Here is a 21,386-nt window from a genome sequence, read left to right as displayed (position 1 = left end):
ACAAAGGCAAAGTGGGGTGATCAGCACTCTCAAAGATATCACACAACCACCTGGGAGAGGCCACAGACTGCAGCCTGGATCCCAGAGGGCAAGTCATATTGGCAACTGAAGCCAATCCTGATCTAGCAATGCTTTCTTAGATTCCCACAAGCACATGAGAAACCACCAAAGCAAAGAGTCTGTCGACAGTTCCCACCTGGGACTGCAGCCCAAGAGAGAGGCTATCCACAGAGAGTCCCGCTATGTCTCTGGACAGAGCTAGGAAGAATTTGTGTGACTGCAGGTTGCAAGTGAACCCTCCACATTTCTTTTCTTCGGCAGCAGCACAGGATAGCTTTTTTTAAACATATAGTTGGCAACAAAAGCCCAGGCTAGGAATCAGAACATCACTTCCTCATGAGGAAAATGGAATGCCTACTGCCTCTTGTTTGTAAATTTGGAAGGTGTGGAGAGGGAGAAACATATTCCAGGGATTTGTGATGTGCCCCTGGTGTATTATAATCCATTTGTCATAAGGGATTTCTCTTTGCCCCTAGATATATGGTACTTGCCCACCCCCTCAGCAGTTCCTTACTGCAGTCCCTGCTGGCAACTAGAGAGGTGGCAAAGCCCTGAGTCAGCAGCCAAGTCTCCCCCCCACCCCCACCCTGGCTGCTGCCAGAGAATCGACAAAATCACTCAGCTGGGAAATTAACTCCAGCCTTGAAACATCCCACCCTGGTGGCCAGTGAAGGTCAGGAAACTGGAGTCTGTGCCTCAGGGCTGCCGAAAGAAGCCCCAAAGCAAATTATTCAGGGGGTGGGGAATCTGCACCACCGGCAGTCAACCAGAAAAGAAGAGACCCTCTCACCACGTGCCCTCTCTGGATCATTCCCACGCCCTGCGCAGTTTACAGGGGTGGGGGGAGTTGTTGGCAGAATGAATGCTGGGAATTGGTCAGGAGTTGGTAGGGCTTGTTGTGAAGGGATGACATTTCATGAAAAAAAAACAATCAAAGTTTGGCCTTAGTGATCTGGGTGAGAGCCATGGAGATGTGTGACAAGGTCATTTTTGAAAGAGAGAGGTGGGCCTCAGTGGGCTGAATATTGAAGAAGGATGTCAGAGGTCTAGAGAAAGGATCCCTAAGGAATGTGAAAAGGGTGAGGTCCTAGTCTGATAAGCAATCAGCAGTGTCGAGTATGGGTGGGTCTGACCCTCACCAGAGAAGGCATTATTGGTGTTGAGGAAATAGATCTCCTCCCGTCCATCGCCATCAATGTCACAAGCAGCCACACCAATCGCATTGCCTTGACGATCCCGCAGGGCGTGGTAGGGGGAGTCGTGCTCATCCACTGCAAGGTTCACCAGCCGCCTCCGTGCCTTGTCATACTTCAGCACCATGTTGGGCCCATTGTACCTGAAGGAACAGAGAGCAGGTGATGCAATAAGAGAGATGGTTCCGGAAAGCAGCCTCTCTTGTTCCTATGGGGACAAGAGTTTTGCCAAAGCAGAGCTCCCCTCCCCGTTCCCACTTGTGCAGATTTCTAGTTAAGGCATCAAAGGGCACATCTCAATAGCCATCATAGCTAGAGGAGGAGGTAGGAGGGAACCCCACAGAAGGTACATTGTTTGAAGCAAAATAAGGAAGGATTTAATAATTTCTTTATCCCATTGGTATCCTGTTGTTCACTAAGGGAGCTCAGAGCAACATACAGTGGGGTTATCACATATTTTTACCTCTCAGGATAACCTAAGAAATAAGCAGGATGACAAAGAGTAATAGGTTAGAGCTCATCCAGGTAACTTCATGGATAAATAGGAATTTGAAGTCAAGTCTCCCTGGTCAATGATCAGATATACTGCATCATATAATAACTAGCAGGGAAGTGGGGTTTCATGGATGTTTCAGATTGGGCAGAGAAAGCGCGCCAAGAAGAAAGATACCGCTGATTCTTGTCATGAGATGGAGCTTCCACACGAGCTGAATGTGAAATTGGGCTGAGGCGGATGGTTCAAGGGCTGTTTTTGTCTCCTAGACATCTCCCCAGTACCAGTACTATGCTGTAGATTGAGATGGAAAGCCTCATATAACATGCCAGAAGGCAATGCTGTACTATCAGATGAGCCATAGCTTAAGTTTTATTGTGAAAGTTATTCTGTATCTGTTTGCTCTCTATAAATCTGATTAATTGAGTAGGAAATGGCACATTGTTTAAGGGGAGAAGAACGGGAGGTGGCTGGGATGCTGTGTGAGTGGGGAATCTGGTCTTTGGGGAAGTGGAATTCCTTTTTAATTCTTTTCATTCACCCTGGTTCCTGAAGGATTTTTACACCAGGGAATCACTGGGGCTCCTCTGACAGTAAAGACCTGAGAAGAGCTTGTTTGCAACACATTGTATTTTGTCAGAGGTCTTATCCCTACCAGATTCAAGCAGAAGCTTCTCGTGCCAGTTTGGGCATTGGTAGGGCTAACTTGGGGTGCCAAAGGAGAGCTTAACATTACATCAGTCAGACAAAAGTACATGTAAGTGCCCACCTTGAAGAAAGGCAGGTTTATAAATGTTTCAGAGAAAGAAACAAACACAAGTGGCAAAACCCAGGACTCCAGGAGAAATCAGGCCAAGTTTATACCTTTATGCAGTATCCTACAGAAGGTGCCAGCATTAGACTTCCAAAGTCACTGAGCAGCCAAAATGGCAGAATTCTGTTAAGTTTGATCCAGGGTGATATCTGGACTCTTTTAAACATCCATCCACATTAACATTGCACAATGCAAAGCTGCAGAAACGTCTGAGTGGTTTCATCTGGCAGCTAACAATGTGTGACTTTAATGTGGTTAGCATGGAGTTTGCTAAAGCTGAAAATGCATAGTTTGGAGGAGGAATTAATATAGTAGAAGAAGGGTAAGGGAACCAGGGATAAATATAGAGCATGGCAAAACTTAGAGGACAGTATTACAAAGCCCTGGAGAAAAATAGCAGAGCCCAATGCGCTCCTATGCATGAGCGGGGCCAGGCTAGGGGTTACAGGAGACCAATCAATGAAAAGGGCCATAATTACATCAGAGACTTAATCTTGTGGCACATCAGAAGAGGTGCCTCATCTCTAGAACGTGCCGAGTGAGAGGGCCAGCTTCTTTGCGAGAGGCTTCCGAAGGATGAGGCTGGATATCTACGAGACAGGGAGCTCAGTGACTTGGCATGGAAAAGATTGGCTTTGGGAAATGTACAATGCCATCTTTGAAGCTATGCATTTTGTTTATGTTTGGGACACTTCATATGCTTCCTATTTATTCATTCTGCGAGCAGGTGGGTCCATATGACCCTGCTATTTACCTGAATGATCACAATTATCCCATTATCATCTCAGCATTTGATACTTTCATCCCATGGTAAGTAACCACTGCCCTGTTATCTATTAATAACCCTGGGAAGGAAGGAAACTTCTAAGTGATGAAATCCCTAACAGTTCTTCTAAAGTCATATTTTCTGTTTAATGTTGCTGTAGTTTGCTTAATTTTTACATGACTGGAAAAACACAACAGTAAAAAAATAGCACTGCCATGGCTTGGGTGAAGGAAAGAATGGGCGGCAACCTGCTCTCCTGCTTTTTTAAAGACCCGAGAAACTAGATATTTACGGAACAATTGACTTGGCTTCCCTTACTCATGGCCCAAACTCATGTGAAAAAGCAGAACAGAAGAGGGAAGGCACACAAAGGAGCCCCATCTGTGGCTGTTGGCTATTAGGTTTGCACAGTTCCTAGGCTTTGGTCTGGGGACAAGAAAATAGCAAGTCTCCTTTCCAACAGGGCTGAGATTGAGAAGGGTATTTCCAGTCCGTAGATTGCTACATCCAGAGTGGACAGCATTGCGTGGTGTGTTAAGATCTCTCAGACCCTTACACAGCAGAGATGAATGGCTCTCGTGTTTCCCCTCCCAGATGTCTCACCAGGATAGGAGCAGCAGCAGCAGGATGTTTCACTGTCAAGGGTCTCTCAAAGCCACTGGCATAGCCTCTAGTTCTGAAGCTGGCACTGCCAAGCCCTAAGAGTGTTACTTGCACAGAAGAGGTGACTTTGGAGAACACTCTCTGTAGAGAGCACTTAAGAGCAGGGCCATGTTAAGACACACTGAGAGCCAGTTTGGTACAGTGGTTAAGAGCTGTGGTTCTCTAATCTGGAGAACTGAGTTTGATTCCCCACTCCTCCACTTGAAGCCAGCTGGGTGACCTTGGGTCAGTCACAGCTCTTTTAGAGCTCTCTCAGCCTCACCCACCTCACAGGATGATTGTTGTGGGGATAATAATAACATACTTTGTAAACCACTTTCAGTGGGTGTTAAGTTGTTCTGAAGGGGGTATATAAAATGAATGTTATTATGTTATTATGAGGCCCTCAGTTATGTCAGTATTAAAAGGTCAGGTATGTGGCATTACTCGCAACCCTCCCCCCATGTTAATTAAAGTAAATTTGTGTTTAGAGGCCCCTCATAATCTGAGCCCTAAACTGTACCTTATTTTAAAAAGGTAGAGGTAGTCCCTTGTGCAAGCAACGAGTCATTACTGACCCATGGGGGGATGTCACATCATGACGTTTTCTTGGCAGACTTTTTACGGGGTGGTTTGCCATTGCCTTCCCCAGTCATCTACACTGTACCCCCAGGAAAGTGGGTACTCATTTTACCGACCTCAGAAGGATGGAAGGCTGAGTCAACCTTGAGCCGGCTACCTGAACCCAGCTTCCACTGGGATCGAACTCAAGTCATGAGCAGAGCTTGGGCTGCAGTACTGCGGCTTACCACTTTGCGCCACAGGGCTAATGTACCTTATTTAGCATGTACATAAAAATGGGGGAAGGCAGAACTTATTTTGCAGTTCTGTAGAGTTCTACAGAACTGCAAAATAAGTTCTGCCTTCCCCTGTCCCCCATTTTTAAACTTTCTCAGCACCCCAAATTTTGAGTTCTTTGCCTAGCAACACTCATGCATTGGCCTTCAGTAAAGATAGACGCAGCATCCGTCTAGTTATGAAGTGTCCTGTCTGTAGTTATGATCGCCGCCTGCCACAAAAGGAAAGCAGCAAAACTGCCCACCTTCCTAACCCCGCTGGAGGGGTCACAGCAAGGGTTGCCTTGGCAACCTCCAGGTGGGGCCAAGAATTCTTCCAGAATTATAACCTGTGTCCAGACAACAGGGATCAGTTTCCCTGGAGGAAATGGCAACTTCAGAGAGTGGTGTCTATGGCAACACATCACAACTGAGGGCCAAACTAGATATTATGGCATCTATGGGTCAGACTCATTGATGCCACTGCCATTTTAGAGGTGAACTTGGGCCATTTTGAAAGGCTGTGAGTGTGGTGGGACAAGGCAATCTTGTCCTCCCCCACACACCTTTGGAAGAGATGCACGCGGCATTGCTTAGTGATGGCATCTACACACAGCTCCTTCCCAATTAGCTTGCTTCATTCTACCTTGAATGCCCAATAACGAACTCATGAGAACTCAGGCTGAAAAGAATCCAGAACAGCAGCTGCAGGTGGGGCATTGTCCCTTCAAGAGCAGAGACCCCTCCAATGGGGGAGGGGGAGCCACATTCAGAGCTCTTAGTGGCTGTAAATCTGTGTGCCTCCATTCATCAATGACCAAAGCAAAGCCAACAGTAGAAACCTGCCTGTCTTTGCTTAAGCTTCTCTTTAAAATCACATACTCATCTCCTTAGCAGAAATCTGCTACTAATATAGTGCATTTAGTCACAATACTGGATGTACTACAGACTTGAGTAATGTGTGTAATGGTTAGAGTGTCAAACTAAAATCTGGGAAACCCAGGTTTGAGTCCCCCCTGTGTCAAGGAAGTTTGGTGGGTGACCGTGAGCCAGGAATACTTCTTCAGCCTTACAGGGTTATTGTGAGAATAAAGTGGAGGAGAAGAGAGCAATGTAAGCCCCTTTGGGTCCCCACTGGAGAGAAAGGCAGAGTATAAATGAAATAAATAGCAGCTAACAAGGGGGACATGGGGTAAATAAACTACTATCAATATAGGCTGCCAACTGGCCTGGAGAAAAATGCCCTGTTCTTTTAATACAGGATTAATGAGATATTATTTACCTCCCTGCCATGAAAACCTTCAACTGCCCATTCTCACACATTAAGACACTATTAAAGGGACAAGGCATTTTTTCTCCAGACCAGTTGGCAATCCTAACTATCAAATAAGTGAATAAATGGTAGAAGTCATATCCAGAGAATAGTTAACCCTGTAAGGCTGTTTTGAACAGGGGTCATTTCATAGAAAAAGACCGGGAGGAACTCATTAGCATAACTCATTAGCATATGCCACGCCTCTTGCCATCACTGGAAGTGTGTCATTAGTATAGCTGATTTGCATATGCCACACCCCCTGACATCACCTTTTCTGGCTGTTTTGGACCCAATCCTGGCCATTCAGGGCTGAAATTGGGCCCAAAATGGCAAAAAAGGGCTGAAAAGGGGCCCAAAATGGTCAGGATCGGGCTACTGATGAGTTGGAGAGTGAACCACCACCCCTCAGAGGCCCAATCCAGGCCATTTTGGCCCCAATACATGCTGAAATGGGCCCAAAACGGCCGAGAGTCAGGTGGGCGGGGCCATCTGACATGTGACCTCTTTGGGGAACTGCGTTCCTGTGTGTTCCCCCTCAAAATGAACCCTGGTTTTGAAAAAGAGAATTCTTCTACATAGATCAGTACTGGGACTACTGCTATTTAATATTGTTGTTACCTTGGAGTACACATGTATTAAACTCATTGTTCACATGTACTCAACTCATAGTATCAGGGACCACAAACATTTTAACTTGACTCATCCACTATCTTGGGAAACCAGAAATCCTAGCTGTTGTCCAAAATTCATCAGGAACATAAATATATTTTAACATAAAAGAAATCCTAAATAAATTTTAGAAGATGGCTGCTTCTACACAATCATTTTGCATCACCTTGCCTTCTAAACTGGAACTTTTTTTTCTCCATAAGTATCTTCACAATATTGTTAGATAATCATCGACTTTCTGGGTTTTGCCTCACGTTGTGATCTTCCCCCAAACTGTTGTAGTACTATATTTCCAGAAACAGCATACTCAGAGGAGAAGCTGTGGATTTCTGGACTTGTCTGCCCATATAGGAACCATTCCCCCTTAGTATTCCCTCATGCATGCACATCTCCTAGGGCTGCCAACTCCAGGTTGGGAAATTCTGGGAGATTTATGGGTGGAGCCTGGAGAAGGTGGAGTTTGGGGCCGCATGAACATCCCTGTATTGATGCCCTATTGCAGCTATGAATGAGTACCCAATGGGGAATCATCACTTTGTAGATGCAGTTAAGTTTGACTACCTGTGAAAACCAAACGGAAGGAAAGCTAGCAGCATAACAAAAGCAGACACAGACTGTTTGGGGACAGTCTTTGTAGAAACAGTATATCTAAGAAGCAGGCGCCAATCACTCCTTTTGGAGCAGCTCAAGCCATAGTTGAAGCATGGCTTGTCATTAATGTTCCTCCTTTAATAAGAACATTGACAAATTGGTGACAGATCAGAACAGAGTGATGGAGGTGAAGGGTCTGGAATGCAAGTCCATGAAGAAAGGTCAGTGGAATGATGGGACAAAGACGATGGATGGATTCAGATGAAACACAAACATAGGTGACTAAGCACGTTTGTGGAGTATTGGTGCTAATTCCCTTTACAATATCATCTAATCCTCTATTTCAAGCAATGATAGTTTATAACCCATCCAGAAACATACATCTAATCTGGTTTAGCATTTTAGTAAAGAAACCTTCCATATCTAATAATGCATGATTTTTCTAGCAGACATTGGAGCCAGAGTTCATTGTTGTTTCCTTCCATATAACTTATGCCATGAGGCCCAGAATCTTCAAAATGACATTGATTAATTCTTCAATTTTTTTATTTATATGTTATTTATAGTTCACCTTTCTCACTGAGACTTAAGGAGGATTACATAGTGTAAGTAAATATCCTACCATATAAAAGGCTAACCATGTTTATGACAACTCACTTCCTACCCTGGTGCACCTCCAGAGGGAGCTGACGTGGAGGGAAGCCCAGATGAGGCAGCCCATCTCTCCAGAGAGTGCGCTATGGCAGGAAGCCCAGGCTGGGATCAGGCACAGAGCAGGTGGCAATACCTGTTCCCTGACTTCACCCAGCTGGGATCAAAAGTGGAGCAGGTGGCAATGCCCCCCCTTCACCTGGCCGGGATCAGGAGCAGTGCAGTTGGCAATGTCTGCCCCCCGCCTTCACCTGGCCGAGGTCAGTCACGGAGGAGGAGACAATGCCCGCCTGCCCTCCCTCCCCTTTCCAGCACCTGTTGTATTTTTTCCCACAACGGGCTTTGCTACTAGTCATCAATAACAGACGTTCAGTAAACAAAACTATACATTGCAGAAAGTTGAAAGTTGCATAAGTAGGAATACAGGAAATACAGAGATAGAACCTTGCTGAAACAAAATATAAGTAATTTGACATGACAAATTAAACAATGTGGAAACTACCCAGGCCAGTAAGCCATATCTATATCAACAGTCACTACTTGGTAGTACAGTCTACACTCCCTGGCCCCTTATTGATGCATCTCTCTGAACCATTTCCTTACAGCACAGTCCTATTGCCTGAGTAAATTAATGTCAGTATTAGTCGTTGCAGGCCCTCCCCAGACAGCTCCGTCTCATAAACTGTGGGCCCTTTTTTCTATGAGATGCTAAAATGCATCACGGCTAGTAACGTCTTCAAAAAGGCCCAGTATGGTCCTTCCTGCTGGGATCCGGACTATCTAGAACAGGGGTGGCCAAAGTGCAGCTCGGGAGCCACATGTGGCTCTTCTAGACATATTGTGTGGCTCCTGGAGGTCTCTGAGCATTGCCATGGTCACACATTCTATTTTAGTCTGTTTATTTCCCTCCCTCCTTTCCCTCCTTTCTTTCCATGTCTTTCCCTCCCTTTTTCTTCTTTCATTCCATGTCTTTCATATTTTCAATAAAAATGTCAGGGTTGCCAAGTCTGACTCAGAAAATATCTGGGGACTTTTGGGGGTGAAGCCTAGCAAGTCACTTCCAAGTCAAAGGTCAGGTGATGGCTCTTCCCAAGCTCCATCCTTTCTGTTGATGTCACTTTCAGGACCCCCCCCCCCAACTCACTTCCTCATCTGACTGCATTATGTCTTGCGGCTCTCAAACATCTGACATTTATTCTATGAGGCTCTTACATTAAGCAAGTTTGGCCACCCCTGATCTAGAATATGGGTTTGCAGGCAATTTTAAGTGATAGCAATGTCGGGATGCTCAGGTTATTTGCCACGGCCTTTGCTTTACAAGAGCTGTAGGGTATCTGCCAAGCAGGCTGAGGGATCCTTTGGGTTCAGCTGGGCTCCTACCAAGTTTAGTTCTAGTGTCTATGTTTCATATTGTTGGTTGTGTAGCCATCTCCCTTCATGGATCTCAGCACATGAACACACAAAAACGAATCCCTGATCATATACATGGAAACTTTGTCTCCCTCCCTGTGCAGCCCCTATGCTGTGGGCTCTGTTTTTATCACTCTTCATTCAAAGTGGTCTGTCCTTATCAAACAGGAGAAAATACGACAGGAACCGGCTGGCTCGCTTTTCAAGCTTCAGCTCCATTTCCCTCCTTCCCAGCCCTTTGGGACTGTTGGCAGCCTGGGGGTGCAGGGATCACACAGCCGACTGCCTTGCTCACTCCTGTGCGCCCTTCCAAGCCAGGCAGCCCATAATGAGCTGGGTGCCCTCCCTTACTCTACAGCCAATTAATACAATGTCAAGGGACACGTTGAGGCCTGCCAGTACAGCAAGAGAACATGGAGAGAAGAGGGAGCCAGGAATTGTAGCATCCAGCAGATACACAAGCCAGAGGGCAAGGCCCTTTGTTCAGGACCAGCTGTTGAGACCCCCCCCCAGTGCTTGCTTTTCCCACCCATTATGCTCCCTCCCCATGCAGTATGATGCTGAAACATTAAGCCCAAGTGACTGCAGGGAAAACACTGAAGTTGTTTAGGTCCCAAAGATAGCAGCTTTGTCCTAAAGAACAAGGAAGAAGCTCCAGCCTGGGTGAGCTGGAGTGACTGTGGGGAAAACACTGAAGTTGTCTAGGTCCCAAAGATAGCAGCTTTGTCCTAAAGAACAAGGAAGAAGCTCCAGCCTGGGTGTGCTGATTGGATTTCTGCTGATTGGTGAGATATTCCTCCACCTTTATGAAGAGTGCTGGATGCTGCTATGCAAAGGATAACCATTGACTATGAGGAAAGGTGCTGGCTAAGTGGGAAAGCAGGCAGTTCCTCTACACAGGTTGTGCCAACAATTGCTGACTACGGAGCCAGAAAAGGGGCTGGAGCAAAGAGAGGGTTTGCCTACCCAGCATAAGTACCTGGCAAGTCAAGACCCTCCACTCTCACATACATATGGCTCACATCACAATCATTCTGCATTAACACATGATCAAGCGTCCTGGGAATAACACTGTGTTCTTAATGTTAAGGAATCCAGGCTAAGACATCCATCTACTTTCTGCACTGCTGCCAATTTCCACAATCACACGGACTCATAAACCAGTGAGTCCCCTTCCAGTGCCACTTCTGTTAAATAAATGATACTATGTAGTATACTGGAATTTGTTATGATATACAAAAAAATTAAACCTGGTTGTGGGAGCAGCCATAAGACTCCTGATTTGGGGTGCTTAATGTCACTGAGGTAAATACAATGAGTGTTTAGGGCAAGGTATGGAATGGCACAGGGATGGCTGTAGAATCATTAATCCATCATGATGCTGCAGATCCAGTTGATTGATTATTATTATTTATACTGCACATCAATGCACAAGAGCATTTTACAGAATACAAGGTCTCTGCCCTGAAGAACTTACAATAAACATTTGCCTTAAGGGGGACAGGAATAAGTAGGAGAAGAATATGCATTCATTTCCATTACACCTGCTTAGCCTCGGTATTTGTGTTTATTTTAACCAATGGGGACTCAAAGGAACTGACAACATTGTTTTCCCCTTGTCCATTTTAACAAATTCCTGAGAAGTATGTTAGGCTGAGATAAAGTGATTGGCCCAAGGTCACTCCCATCTGCTACAGAAGCTCTCTGAGAATCAAACTTGAGTCCCCATGATCTTAGTCCAACAGTAAACGTTGCATCAGTTTTCAGTAGGAGCTCTAAGCAAGGATTCACAGGAACTGTGGCTTTTGGAGAAGGATTTGAAAGAAGTTAGAGAGAAGGCATTGTGCGGATATTCTGGGAGACAATGTCCAGGCCTAAGGGGCAGCAAGGGAGGAGCTGATTCAGAGAAATGAGGTAGTCAGACAGGTGATGGTGGGCGGTGGAACAGGAGGAGCAAACTGCATTGCAGGGATGTAATGACAGGAGGGTGGGAAAGTTGTGGTACTGAAATCATGGGTGGCTTTGAAGGTGCAGATGAAGAACTTGTGCTGGATCTGAAAGCAGCCAGTGGAGGGATTTAAGAGAAATATCAGATGGCCAATGACCCTACGAAAGGGCTTTAAAACATACACACACACAAGATGCAACTTCACAGCTGAGATGCCTGCAGGTTCTGACAGGGATGGTCAGGAAATTTTACACTGGGGAAAGGGGAGAAATAGGGGACTATCTACACAAGCAGGTTTGTTACTCTGCCCTACTCTAATATGAATGGAGAAGACAGACCAGCCAGTGAGAGTGAATGTGGTGTAGTGGTTGGGTGTGGGACTACCATCTGGGAGACCCAGGTTCAAGTCCCCCTCTGTCATGAAGCTTGCTGGGTGACCTGGGTGACCAGTCACACCCTCAGCTTAACCTACCTCACAGGGCTGTTGTGGGGGTAATATAGTGGAGGGAGGAATGATATACAGTACTTTAAATGGGAAGGAGGGTTGGATAAAAAAATAACTTGGGGGCTTGCAGGGAAAAGCTGAGGAAAAGGGAGAGGAGAGAATGTGGAGGTGAGATTTCTTGGGAGAATGAATACAGCTGAAAACGCAAATATGATCTGTCACCCAGCTCTCTAAGAGCCGGACATAAAGTTCTCTGACGGAGATATGCTTTTTCCAGCTGAATGCAATTCACAGATGTTTTATGGTTAGGACAAGTTGCACATGTGGAGGCCAAGTCTAGAGGGACAGCCCCCTCTGGTGCCCATTTACTTGGTCATGACTCCCACACGGCCAAGGGATGGTAGCAGACGGGGGCTAAGCAGGCTGCAGGCAGAAACCGTTTGTCAGAGAAATGACTCTGGAAGACAGTTAAGTTGTAAGCTGTGTGGAAGCTGCTGTGGGAAGTTTTACTATGTCGGCACATTCATGGCCCTTTCAGCACCTGCCAGAACTGAATCTGGGTCTCTGCACTGTTATTACTTTTGGCTTATTCCAGACCTGTGCCATATTGGCACTGCCCTCGGTTGAGATACCAGTGACAGAAAGAATAGTCGCCTCCCCACCTTCCCCCTTTCCTTCCCTGTTTAAAAATCCATTAAAACCCTCTTTCCCACACAGTAGCCTGGACAGGCATTTGGTCATGCTAACAGAAACCTTCCAACGCAGCATCTTGTGAAAGCCAGCCCACTGACCACCCCAGCCACAGCATCCTCTCTGCTGGCAACCATCCCACTTCCCACTAACTTTACCAAACACTGCCCACAGTACCCACCCAGCCACGATAATCTCGAAGCCTCCATCCTGGTCCACGTCTGTCACAGCCACACCATAATTGAGCTGGGTGGGGTTGCTGTCATAGTCAGGGGGGAGGACATGGTCCGTGATGGCTGTGAACATGGACTCGCTGCGCTGGGATCCGTCTCCAGGCCAAGCCAGAACCAAGCTCCACCACAGCAGCAGCAGCCACCTCGGCACCTGCAAACAGAGAGGCATGCGGCTAGGTCAGTCATCCTGTCCAGCTGCTAGAGAATTTCCCCCCATATGTGAATCCCTGGCCAGATTGCAGAACTAATTATTTATTTAAAATATTTATGCCCCACTTTTCCCCCCAAAAGGGACATAAAGGAACTATAACACTGTTCTTCCCTCTCAATTTTATCCAAACAACCACCCTGTAAGATAGGTTAGGCTGAGTGTGAGTGACTGTCCAAGGTCACCCAGTGAGTTTCCAAGGCATAGTGGGGATTCCAACCTGGGCCTCCCAGATCCTCAGTTGACACTCTAACTACTATACCACACTGACTGTCGTGAACTTTCCAGTGATAACCTGATATTGCTCCTGGAGAAGGGCTTAGATTCACCAGAAATTTCCGCAAAGCGGAAGAATTCCCATCCACGGTGCATGACTTCCTCATTTCACTTGCAGCAGCCTAAAATGTCTGCTGAAATTCAATTCCTGGGGGAGAGGGAATCCCACCTTACCCATTGCTTTTGGCAATCATGCTCATTCTTTTTGGCAAAGATATGACAACCTGCCTTATTGTTGCAACCCTAATCTGGATGGTGCAGGGTATCAAAGTCTCATCAGATCTCGAAAGCTAAATAGGGTTAGCACAGTACTTGGATGGGAGACCACCATAGAAGACCAGGGTTGCTATGCAGAGGCAAGCAATGGCAAACCACCTCTGTTAGTCTCTTGGCTTCAAAATCCCAGCAGGGGTCACCATATGTCAGCTGCAACTTGATAGCACTTTACACATACTTACACACACTTATTGAAGGTCTAAGTAGCCATTTAGCCATCTCCCAGAATTCAAATTAGACTGCAAAATGAGACTTGATCCAGAGTTCCACATCCTTACTGAGGAGAAACCACTCACTATTTGATATTTATTAATTTTTATATTTCCAAAGATTTAAAAGGAAGAGGGAAATCTCTAGCTCAATCCTATAGACACAGCAGCCCAGACATTCCCATTGGCTGCATCCAAGAAAAGCCAACCAATCAAGGAAGGGAACGGTCCAAGAAGAAGGAAACACAAGGAGGGCCAAAGCCCCGAGAGACCGTTGTGAGAATATTTACTGTTTCTGTTACAGGCAACACACACCATCCAACGAAAATACAAACAATTTGAAGTCAAGGGGCGACCACAAAGGGATCGCTCCTGACGGGAGAATGGCAACGGGTATGCCCGGCTAGATTTCCCGTTTCGCTATATATATACGCTTCTTCAAAGCCTCCAATCTGTTGTGCCTGTAAACATATATATACATACAATCAATACTATATTTACACCATATGCACGGAAACCTCTCAATAACATCAAACAAAATACCATTCCATATATTTACCAATAGCTAACGCCTAGAGCAGGAGTCGTCCAATATCATTTTCTCCAATTAATTCCGGGCAACAAGCCTCCACAGTCATTCGATCTCCTGATCAGTGAAATTTGCAAACGCGGGTTGGGTTAAAATAATCCCTCCCCTTAATTGAAGACTGGTGCCAGGTGCGACCTATTTAAAGTGACTACAGTTATTTAATGGCTAAATTGCAACATCCATAATAACCCAACCCGCTTTTGCATATTTCACTGATCAGGAGATCGAATGACCGTGGAGGCTTGTTGCCCGGAATTAATTGGAGAAAATGATATTGGACGACTCCTGCTCTAGGCGTTAGCTATTGGTAAATATATGGAATGGTATTTTGTTTGATGTTATTGAGAGGTTTCCGTACATATGGTGTAAATATAGTATCGATTGTATGTATATATATGTTTACAGGCACAACAGATTGGAGGCTTTGAAGAAGCATATATATATAGCGAAACGGGAAATCTATCCGGGCATACCCGTTGCCATTCTCCCGTCGGGAGCGATCCCTTTGTGGTCGCCCCTTGACTTCAAATTGTTTGTATTTTCGTTGGATGGTGTGTGTTGCCTGTAACAGAAACAGTAAATATTCTCACAACGGTCTCTCGGGGCTTTGGCCCTCCTTGTGTTTCCTGCATCCAAGAAAAGCCAATTTTTGTCTGCTGGGCTAGATGGAGGGAGAGCAGCTATGAAAGGACATTAAGCAACAGCACTGTTTGTGAATAGCCTAGAATTCAGCAATTCCTACAGAAAGACACACTGCATCATTCCTTCCAGCCACAAGTTTGCTGGTAATGGTGAGGTTAAATTAGCACGAGTAGAAAATTAACATGCTATATAATACATGATGAAAATAGATCAGAATAGAGAATTTCAAAGGAAATAGACTTTCACTATGCTGGGAGTCTCAGTGGGGCAGAACCCAATCTCTCTCCTAATGTAAAAGCCCTACAGAGATGCACAGATCACAAAAAAGTAAGTATTGCCTAATTGGATCAGACCACAGGTCTGTCTAGTCAAGCATACTGTATCTAGCATGGGCTACTCAAAAACAGAGCATGATTTATTAGTTATGCCATATCATTTGTTCTGAGCATCCAACAAGAGATATACTGCCTCTAATTATGGGGGTTCTATTTGATGTCATGCATTCACACTATTCCTAGATAGGGCCTTTAAGCTAGGAACTTGCATCAAAAGTCATGCACTCACCAAGTTGCTGCCATAAAGTACAAGCGAGAAAGTTTACCCCACAGTCTGTTTAAGGTAGCTACACCTATCCAACAATGTGCAGTAACATTCATTTCTCTTGCAGATTTCTCTTCCAGATTAATCAGCTCCTAGTTTTATCCTTAAAATAATTACCAAGTCTGATTAAGCACTATAAAATGAGATAACTAATGATCCTCTCAGCGCTAAACCACATCCACAGATCACACCCAGGGTAACCCATAATGCATGATGAGCCACAACTAGAGAGGAAAAGCAGAATGTCCAGATTCAGAGGTCACAGCCCAATTCAAATAACGGTTTAGTACATCTCTTAAGTCCTGGTCACCCTCTGACACTTGAAGATACATTTTCACAACTTAAATATACTCCATCTTAGTACAGTTTAATTCTCCCCTCCTCATTTGTACACACAATCTAGATATTCAAAGGAGGCATTTTTTTTCATTCTGTCAGCACATGCATATGAGAACTCTTGCCTCTTATGTTAATCAGCATCTCCCCCCCCCCCCGGGGCTGTCAACTTGGAGTGTTCTTATCATCGCCACTGTGGGTTAGGAATCAATACTGTCTTTACAGCCTCTTGGGGAGGGGGGATGGGTGGGATCTGTCCTTCCATCATACTTTGTCCATTCGAATTGTGTAAAAGGGTGGTTGAAGTGCACATGCAATCTTGAAAGCATCCTTGCAAATCATCGCTCGCTAGTCCTATTATTGGCTCTCTGGGACTGCCTCCACTGCAGCCATATCCCATTGTATTCTAGACTCCAGAAAACATACTTCCTCTATACCTATCTCTTGGTAACTTAGTAGTGGTTCAACTAAAGAAATATTTTTGCATGGTTCTTTAGTCATCCACAGCCATTTTCCAGCTTGGGCCAGAGATGGGCTAGCACCTTGGAAACAGACTGGCTGACTCACTCATGCCCCTGGCAGGTACACAGAGCCAGGACTAGGCACATCCCAAATTTCTACAACTCCTGGCCTAGGACTAGCCAGACCTACCTGCTCCAAAACATAGCCTGAATTACCATATGTCAAAACAACTACCTAACGGTGAAATGGGTGGTGTTTGTGCAGTTCATTGAGCTTTATGATAAGGATTGAAACAGCGGGTGGAACACAGTCTGCAAAAGGTTATTTTACTACCAACAGACTGCATAACAGATCCCATAACATAGCTCTGCTATGAGGAGGCCTCTGTTCGTGCCTTTGTCAAAGAACTATGCTCCCAATCATGGTGCAATGCGCCAAGAAGGCCACCATATTTGGTCCTAGGTCTAACTCCATTCCACTGACCTTGGACATAATCTGAAGAGGTCAGTGGCCAGGGTAGAGACTCCTTCAGGCAGGGGGTCTAGGTGAAAGATGCAACAGCACAATGCATCTCTGTTGGCCCACAGCAAAGTCATCCATCACACTCAGAGCCGGCAGCCTGGGTGCAGGCACCATGCTCTACTTTAGGCCCAGATTAACTTGTCATTAAACTAGTTTCCATGAAAAACAGGGCGGCAACAGGCGCCTAGTGACAGGGACGGTGTGTTCCACCATCGGGCTCTCAGCGTTTGGCTTGGGCTAATTAAACCCATACATCAGTGAGCGTTTCCAGATAGATCATTAGGGAAATGGCCATTAATTAAGCTGCTTTCTTAAACACACACATACGGCGCTTACACCTGTGCACAGGCAGACAGAGACTCACACACACAGATTTGATTTTTGTCATTAGAGGCCCCACTGCAGCTTAGAGATGCTGGTATCACTATCAAGAGTCCACTGCGGGTTGGATCCCATGCTATGAAATCCCCGCACAAAAGGCACTGCCGTGTAGAAATGAGGCAAAATTGTCTTCATCTAGATCATTTGGCCCAAGCGCCAAATGAAATGCAGTGTCTCACTGTGACTATGTTGGTGTGGAGGCAAACAAAGGGTAGGGGAAAAGATGAGGGCAATGCTGGCTGCAGAGGTAGCTCCATCTGAGGGGCAGAGCAGTGGCAGCAATGGCTTCCACTCTTCAGGAAGGAGGCAGCACTGCCTGAGCAGATGGCAACCTCCCACATCACCTCCTGATCTGTGCATGTGGAGGAGCAAAGCCACAAACCTGCACTGCACACCAATCACTAGGGTGGGACTGCTGGCACTCATGGGGGGAGGGGCATGAAGATGCTCCAATTGACAAGATCACTGCTTCAGGTCCAAAGAAAGTTCTAGAGTTCTACTTGAGCCCAGTCTGGCTACAACCCTGCTTTTGGAATGAAGCGAGGGAGATGTCATGCATAGCAAAGTGATTTCACATGCCACGATTCGACAGATTGCCACTCATTACCATGCACACAAGTGTTTTTCCTCAATGTGTATACACTAAAAAAAAAATCCCTACAACATCCCAGTCACATACAAAGAACGAACAAACAAAAAACATATGAACAACAAGCACACATGGCAACCTACATACTCTGCCTCCACAGATTCCTGTATGATCTTGACCAGGCACAGATTGTGTAATGTGTGAAGCAACTCTTAGTTGGTCCCTTCATTTGAGTAACTGATAACATCTTCCACTTAAAGTCAGCCCTGGAGAGTATCAGAAAAGGGAAAATATAAGTCTCTGGAGACAGAAATGATTGAGCCATGGGCTGGCTGCATCCATTGCCAACGGTTCCCATTTCTACTTCTGCCAGCTGCAAAAGGAACTAAAGTTCTCTGCGTTGTGATCCAGGACTCATCGTAGAGTGCTGAAGGCAGGTTAGCTCAAAAGCAGTGGTGAGAAAGCTGGCTCTCCAGTAAAATGAGGCCGAAAGCCTACCATCTTCAAGCTGAAGACCGATCACCTTAAGAACATGGGGCTATAGCTAGGATTTTCCCTCTATCAGCTCCGCGCTGGGTGAATGGGCCCCTTCCTCCTCCTCTTTGGGGCAGCTTTGACAGTAGCAACTGGGCAAGACATCCAAGCTCTAGCTTAGTCTGTCTTTTGACCAAACCACACACAGAAACAATGTCAGGTACCTTGGCAAGGGCCACAAGAGCACCACAGCACTGAGCTGCTTGCAGAGTTGCTCTGAGGAATGTAATCGTTGGAAACGGATGGGGAAAAACAGTAGTTGGTCACAATCTCCTTCGGTCTGGGAACACTGAAGGAAGCCGCCATCTTCTCCTCCTTCTCCATGATCCTGGAGACTGCACATCATTTCCTACTTCTCCAACAGACCTGCTTTGGGGTAGGAAACACCACACGCACCAGAAAGGTGTCTATTCTGCACCCATAGTGCAGCAAACTAGCCTGGGGCAGTATACAGAGCAATGGCTGCATCCCCTTCCTCTGTTGCTGAGGAAGTCAGCAACAGACCCGCCACCTCCCCCAGTCCCATTGCTCTGATGTCAAGGTGGTGGTGATCAGATGCCAGATGCTAAGCTGATGGAAAACTTCTAAAACGTTAGGGCTCATAGCAGTGTTAGTCCACATCTGGACAAAGGAGAAGACCCCTCTTAGGCCATGTCAATTGCTGTACATTTCTGTGCTTTGCTGGCTCCTGCAGGGTGTGGTCAATAAAACTGCAACATATCTATTGACACAGTATAATTAAAGACAGGCACCCAGCCCAGCAGACCCTGCCCCAAGGAGTTCTCTGGGTTGGCAGCAGCTTGCTGTCCCCCTGCTGGGGGATGGGGGTGGTGGTGGCAGGAGTTGTAGGACATGCTGGTATGGAGTGCAAGAATCGCAGAGTGTAGGTACAGTGTGATTGCCTGTCCCGAATGAGGTGACGGTGCCTCAGACCTGGGTCATCCAAAGCAGTGGCCTCAGCAGATTCTGAAACTTAATTGTATTATGGGTCTGCACTGGCAAGCAGTTGCTGCTGTATGTTCCTGCCATTGCTCTCCTAACAAGCACCACAGCCCCTGGGCCATCAACATGTCAGATGTAAAATACACCCCTCCAGCAACCCCACAACAACCTGCACTGTTGGGGGCTAGTGATATCACTGACTCACCAAGTCATTCTCCAAATGTACTTCCAAACTCGGCTCAGTGACATCACAACCCTACAGCCAGTGAATTGTGGTTGCATCAAATTAGCTTAGTAGCATCACAGGATTCCAAACCACCGTATTATCCTCCCAAGCCCCCCTTGTATCAGTAACTCGGGCACTAAAGCTGAGCCGCCAAGGCACCCCTGTGGCAACCTTGGGATAGTGCTCAGCTCCCACACAGTCATCTCAAGGGTGATTCTGGTATTTTTCTTGGGACTGTCACTAAGAAAACTCAAACTGTCTCTGGCTGCACCGCTGACACCTGCCCAGAGCCTGCATCAGTGCTGCAGGCAGCTGGGTTTCTCTTCCCTGCAAAAGCCACCGAGATCAGCCCCAGCCCCATCCTCCCTTCACTACAGCTCAAGATCTGCGAGTTGTACTTCAGAGTTGGTGCCGTTGCTCTCCCTCTACCACAGCGCAGGATGGCAAGCCAGCCCGAAAGCTGGGGGACAGCCAGCCAGCAGCAGCAGCAGCAGCAAACGGTGCAGTGTGAAGACAAGCAGTCACCTTAAGAAGAGTCGCTCCTTGGCACCCTTGGGATTCTTCCCTTTTCCGGCCACTGCCACGGGTGGACAGCCAGACTCTTTCCTCAGGCTAAGGCTAGAGGCAAGCTACGAAGGGAAGGCTGCCATTGCTCGGCTCGCAGGCGTCTCCCCGCTCCACCCCTACCCCCATTTCTGCGCATCCCAAGAACATCACTGCCACCCCTAACTCCATTTTTATTTCCCAGCCTCCGGGACTCCGCTTGCCTAGGCACTGGCATCCTAACGCAGCCCTTCCCCACATCTGCTCTGTCCATAGTTGCCAACCCTCCCTGACTTTCAAAGGGCACATCGCGGGGGAGGTCGGACCCTTCCCGGACGGGCGGCTCCTCATCTCCTTCGCCAGCTCCCAACTTTTCTTCTCTACCCAAAGTCTCCACCTCTTTGGGAAACTTTGCCCCCTTAGGTTCTCTCAGCTAGGCAAGGGGCATCGATACTCACCGGCGAGATGGGATGCCCCGGAAGTGCCATGCCTGCCAGCTGGCCACGGAGTACCCCGGGCGGGCGGGCGGGCGGGCGGGCCGCCGTGCTCCCGTACCTGCCGCCGGGCGATGCTGGACTCGGGAGGCGCGTCCTTCTCCAGTTGAAGCAAGTCCTGCCGAGCGAGCGCTCCTTTATGTAAAGCCTTGTGGCGCAGAGGCGTCCAATCAGAGAGGGCCGAGCGGAGCCAGCCAGCCAATGGCAACGCCGAGAGGAGGAGCCGCCTGGCACTGATTTACTACCTGGAATTGCAGGGGAAGCGCGGCCAGGCAGCGCCGATCAATACGGAGCCAAACTGTGACGGGCGGCGAGAGGGGGCGAGCCGCCTTCGGAAGCTCGGCACGTAACCTTCACGAGGGGCAGGGCTGGGCTGGGCTGGGCTGGCTGGCGAGATGCCAATGGCTAGAATAAAGCCCAGCCGCCCCGATGCCCGCCGATGGGCCCGTTTCAAGAGGCGCCTAGCCATCCCTCTCCACTCTTCGCCCTCCGAAAGCTGTTCTTGGCGGCTCCGGGCAGCCGGCTGTGTTCTGTTCCGGGGAAGATGAGATCGGTGGCGGTTTTGCCTGGAAGATGGCAGTTCTGCCTACCCGGGTGGAGGGGCTGGATGGAATGGAGCAGGGAAGGAGGAAGGGGCGAGGGTCGCAAAAGTATACCGTAGCCCGACTGGATCCCTCCCCTCGCTCAGAGGCAACCCCCTGCCTTAAGTTGTGCCCAATTTCCCTAGGTGGGCAGGCGCCGGGCACCCTCCCACCTGCCAACCTACGCTGTCTCCCTCAGCACCTGTCCCCGAGGCACTCC

The 21,386-nt window shown here is 47.3% G+C and overlaps 1 protein-coding gene across 1 annotated transcript in view; it reads right to left on the bottom strand.

Moving 5' to 3' along the window:
- The window catches only part of CRTAC1 (cartilage acidic protein 1), a 30,610-nt gene extending 9,556 nt beyond the window's left edge, over positions 1-21,054 (bottom strand). Inside the window, exons 1-4 of the mRNA XM_054983908.1 lie at positions 20,831-21,054; positions 20,550-20,733; positions 12,705-12,907; positions 1,200-1,396 (exon numbers count right to left, since the gene is read on the bottom strand). Of these exons, the coding sequence (XP_054839883.1) occupies positions 1,200-1,396; positions 12,705-12,907; positions 20,550-20,733; positions 20,831-21,054 (808 nt within the window). The remainder of the gene's footprint in view (positions 1-1,199; positions 1,397-12,704; positions 12,908-20,549; positions 20,734-20,830) is intronic.
- Positions 21,055-21,386: the final 332 nt, after the last annotated feature.

Source organism: Eublepharis macularius, chromosome 6 (assembly GCF_028583425.1).
Source record: "Eublepharis macularius isolate TG4126 chromosome 6, MPM_Emac_v1.0, whole genome shotgun sequence".
In the NCBI taxonomy this organism is placed as follows: domain Eukaryota; kingdom Metazoa; phylum Chordata; class Lepidosauria; order Squamata; family Eublepharidae; genus Eublepharis; species Eublepharis macularius.
Note: the sequence above shows the minus strand (reverse complement) of the source record. Positions and strands in the feature narration are given on the sequence as shown.